The sequence below is a fragment of the Hakea prostrata genome, chromosome 4, assembly GCF_041222555.1.
Source record: "Hakea prostrata isolate BN-2017 chromosome 4, UWA_Hpros_2, whole genome shotgun sequence".
Taxonomy (NCBI): domain Eukaryota; kingdom Viridiplantae; phylum Streptophyta; class Magnoliopsida; order Proteales; family Proteaceae; genus Hakea; species Hakea prostrata.
The window spans coordinates 43,707,480-43,712,213 of record NC_142603.1 but is presented as its reverse complement, the minus strand read 5'-3'; the positions used below and the strand labels follow the sequence as shown (position 1 = coordinate 43,712,213).

At 37.5% G+C, this 4,734-nt stretch overlaps 1 protein-coding gene across 1 annotated transcript in view; it reads right to left on the bottom strand.

The window, feature by feature from the left end:
• Nucleotides 1-1,505: 1,505 nt before the first annotated feature.
• The window catches only part of LOC149019003 (Mitochondrial inner membrane translocase complex, subunit Tim44-related protein), a 28,308-nt gene continuing 25,079 nt past the window's right edge, over nt 1,506-4,734 (bottom strand). The window contains exon 12 of the mRNA XM_089153088.1: nt 1,506-2,054. Within this exon, the coding sequence (XP_089009214.1) occupies nt 1,968-2,054 (87 nt within the window). The 3' untranslated portion in view covers nt 1,506-1,967. The remainder of the gene's footprint in view (nt 2,055-4,734) is intronic.

The window sequence follows — 4,734 nt, the reverse complement described above, 5'->3', positions numbered from 1 at the left end:
ACTAAACTGACCCCGGTACCAGTAAGTGCCATCATTAATCTTAGGGGTCTCCAACGGTTCGGGTTGGGCCGGTTTCGGGCTGAAAAACACCAGCCCAAACACGGCTCATTAAGAGTTTCGAGCCGGTATATTTTGGGTATGGGCTGACTAACGATTTGGGTTAATGGTTTAAAATTGGGTTTACTAACAGTTTGGGTTCAGGTTTACTAGCGATATGTTTTGAGTGCCTTCTTGATGTGTGGAATTTATCAAGAGCATGTGATCACATAAGCATTAAGTTCTCTCCAAATCTCTTGTGTTGGGTGTTCAAAATTAAAAAACTTTTTTTCTACGAAGAAGTAAAAATTATAGAACTACTATACAAAAAAAAAAAACTAGTATCTTGATGAATTTTAGTAGGTTGTTCTTTGTTTATTCTCCTCCTTCCTAACACTTGTAAAAATGGATAAAAATAAAGCATTAAAATATTTTTAAATGATAATACACTTGCTAAATATTTACTAAGTTTATCTTCCAAATGGAGAAGGCTTTGACAGGCTTGTTGTTTGCATATTTCAAAGCAAAACAATTAAGGAAAACAAATAGATACTTGGGGGTTTTTCTATCTTTTACATTTAAATTAAATTTATTTATTTATAACGGGTTTAACGGGCTGGTTTGGGTTTGGGCTAGTTTCGGGCCAAACGGTTTGAGCTAGCAGGCCGCACATGGGTTGGTCTGGACCAGTCAAAACCAGTACATGCTAAGGTTGTTCAGTCCAAACACAGTCCATTAAGCTTCGATTCGGTTTGGGCTATAACAGGCTGGTTTGATCTGATTTTAACAGTTCGAGTTATGTTTTGACACCCTTGATTAATCCATAGGTCTTTAGTTCCTTGAACATTGTTTCCATATCCGTGCAGAACCCTATTAAGCATAAATTGTATCTTATGCTGTGTGTAACTTGGTTTTCTCAGGGAGTCCTTCTGTTGGTATAATGCGAGGTATTGGTATGTAGCAAATTAGGTGGATAATGGAGTCAGATTTATGGAAGGCTAAAGCTCATTATCTGCTTGCAGTTTTCGACATGCTGACGCAATAGCAAATCGGCTTATAAATAAATAAAAAGGAAAGAAGAAAATATAAGTATTTTCACTTTACATATTTCAAACATGGACCGATCAGATCACAAATGTGTGATCGATTCAGATCAATAAACCCAAGTTCAGAAACTAGAATTGTAGCTTATAGGAACTATTAGCCTGTAAGTCTGTAACCGATATCTTCAGACCTGATGCAGATCAGGATCAGAATTGGCCGGGACCGATCCAGATTCAAATATGGGCTTAACCATGCTTGCCTTCACCATTAGAACTCCATTTATGTACGCACTACACAGTCTCCTGATAATCTGGCACTCGCCTGTGTCATCGGAATCGCCACGAAGCTGCTCACTGTGAATTTCACCTGAAAAAAGGAAAATCCCACTGCAAAGAGGAAAGCCTGTCTGTGGTACACTATTATTTCTGTAAAACAAACTCACTCAAACTTTATTGGAATGATTCCTATCAAGAATCTCCAGCGTTTCACAGGCTTTCAGCACTTAGTGTAATTAAAATGAAATTGTTAAAAAAGCTACAAATAAGAGAACAATCTCAGTATTTCCAACCATGAATTTTCTACTCAAATTAGTCAGGTTAGAAGGAACATAAATACTGAAGCAGTGAGTACCAGAATGAACAAAATTACATTTAGGGCAATTCTCTAGAACTGTGACTCTGAAAAATTCTAAGCTACCAATCTGGTTCTCTGCATTTATCTTTTAAGCTTCTTTATGATTGGGAGGGCAGGATATAACTCATCAAATTTAGGGGAAGGGAACGGCAACATAATAACTAAGACATCTCCTCTGCTTGGGGTGACTGCCACTCATACAGGAAATATCCGTGGAGATACACAGCACGTTAACAGCTTCTCACAGAGCAACACTATAATGATATCCGTCCACAAAGGCGCCAATATGCATCTTTGTGGAACATAGATTTCTCAAATACCCATATGTCACGAACAAGTACCTGCAGAGACATAGTAAAGACACACTGTTAAGATACTTCACCAGAAAGAGCCAATTCCTCAAGCCTCATTCAGAAAAATTGAGAATTAGTCAAGGGCCTCTATAATGTTTTAAGGGTAAAAGTGATGCAGCTATGGCAAGGATTAGATACAAAATAAAAAACATCTAGTTTCATTGATGAATATTGCTCTCCATTTGGCAATAGAACAAAGCATGGAAGGCTTCGAAGTTTACAACTATAAAATGGAGAACCCTTAACTTCAGATAATCCACAACTAACAAAATCCAGGTCACTAAAACATTCTGCGTCACAGCACAAAAGAACAATCTCTGGCCTGGACTCTGTAGTGCATCGAAGGCTCAAAATTGTCATAAGATATGGGAAGACAAAGCCCAGATTTTTCTCAATTTTCAACTTGAAAAATTAAATTTGGAGAAACATGTTATAATGCAGAGGTCTGATTGATGGTAGGCCAAACATGGGGTGGCTGCTGCAAGATTTTGTTTCTGAGTTACACCTCAAATATTGATTTCACATCTCAAGCTAATAGCTGTTGAATCCATGGTACTCTTTCTAACATGCGAATTACCCAATCAATGAGCGGATACACGGCCAAGCCCGAAAACCATACCTAAGCACTCATCATCTGGCATTCCATCCTGGAGTTTGTCGCCAAAGTCCCCAAACCGCAACCAACTATTATTCTGTTATGAACTAACTGCCATGGGTCATTTGGAAACAAACTCCTTACTGCTTCCGAGGAAGAGAAGGAAGCGCAACCCTCTCTTCGTCGAAGTATTCAAGTAGCCCTCAATTTCAAAAAATAATTATCTAATTTAGATAGTCTATATATAAGAGAGCTAACATATTTAAGTTTACAGACTAAATTAGCAACATAGCCCATTATGTGTCTTGCTACTAGACTTTCTTCTCGTAAGTCATAATACAAACTGTCAGTTATTAATTTCAATTGACAGAAAATTAGCAAATTTTCTTATTACTAAAATTTTCTATTATTACCCTTTAACAGATAAATGGGAAAAGGGAAAGGGCTTCATTTTCCAGGTTGCATAAAGTCTTCTGCTGAAATTTACCATGAGTCACCCTAAGAATCTCTGTTGCTCTGCCAACTAAATTGCCATATTGAAGATGTCTTGGACTCCTAGCCTTCTTTATTGGCCAAGTCATGTAACAAACTAGTTCACATATAGAGACATTTTCTATTCTATTATATAGTACACGTAAAAATTCCATCCAAACAATTTCATGAAAGTTGTTTGGTCATTTAGTACATGCCTAGGAGGATGTTTGTATCAGACAGTTCTTTTTTGAGTAGGTCTATTTGGCCTAACATTTCATTAGTTAAGCACGTAGGTGGTGTTCACAAATCTAAAGCCATCCAGCCAGAATTATTGTTTGGTCAAGGAAAAGCAAAGGCAAATGATATGGACAAAATAATCCACACATTTGGAAGTCTATGCCATCTAATTGGGTCATCTCTGATGCCAGAATATTTTTCAGCATGACCATTAACTGGAACAGCTTGCTATCCTGAAATTGTTTGGCTGAAGCAGTAAAGTGCATTAGTTTGATTGCCGAAGCACACTAGTGCACCCCGACTTCACATGTTGGGGGCAAAGCAACATGACATGTTGTCGCATAGTGTTGGACAAAATAATCCACACTAAAAGTTAATCATCCAATTGTGTCAGCTCTGATGCCGGGATATCTTAGAGCACGACCAGAAATCGGAGGAGTCCACTATCCTGAATAATTGGTTGGTTGAGGCACTTTAGTGCATTAGTTTGATTGCTGAGGCATACTAGTGCACCCTGGCTTTTTCACATCTTGGGGCAAAGCAACATGACATGTTGTGGCACACAATGTTGCTCCACAAGAGAGGGCAAAAGATCAGCATCAGTCGCATAACTAGGCTAAATAATCACTAAATATCCTTTGGCCCATGAAAACGAATGCTTGTAATTCTTACATAAATTATCTGATGTAAATCCAATTCTAGGGTTAGGGTTTCTTGAGAAGAGTCCCTAGAATTTAGGATTTGCCCAAAACCTTCCAGCAAATAATTGTAAAATATTATGGGATGCCTATGGGTAACCAAGCAAGTTGTTGGAATCTCTTTAGGAGGAAGATGAGTCAATTCAAAATTATGTGGAAAAGCTTTTGAAGAAAAGGGAAAAATATAGTTTTCCTTTTAACAAAGAGGAAGATGAGTCAATTCAAAATTATGTGGAAAAGCATTTTGAAGAAAAGGGAAAGCATAGTTTTCTTTTTGAACAAACTGCACTGGCACCCCAAAATGGAGGTCTTAAAGCACTGACACCCCACTTTATATTTAAAAAGCACAGAGACCCCAAAATTGGATTTTCATTGGATATATTTGTCCAATTTGTCACTAAAAACCTTTTAGACACTGATTATTTTCAAAAAAAAATCCCTATATTAAATAGTGTCTAAAAAGGTTTTTAGTGACAAATTGGACAAATATATCCACTAAAAATCCAATTTTGGGGTCTCTGTGCATTTTAAACATAAAGTGGGGTGTCAGTGCTTTAAGGCCTCCATTTTCGGTGCCAGTGCAATTTGCTCTTTCTTTTTTAACATGGGATCCTTACTAGGTAGAAGGATAAGGGATGTAACAAGGTAATGAGAATGGACAATA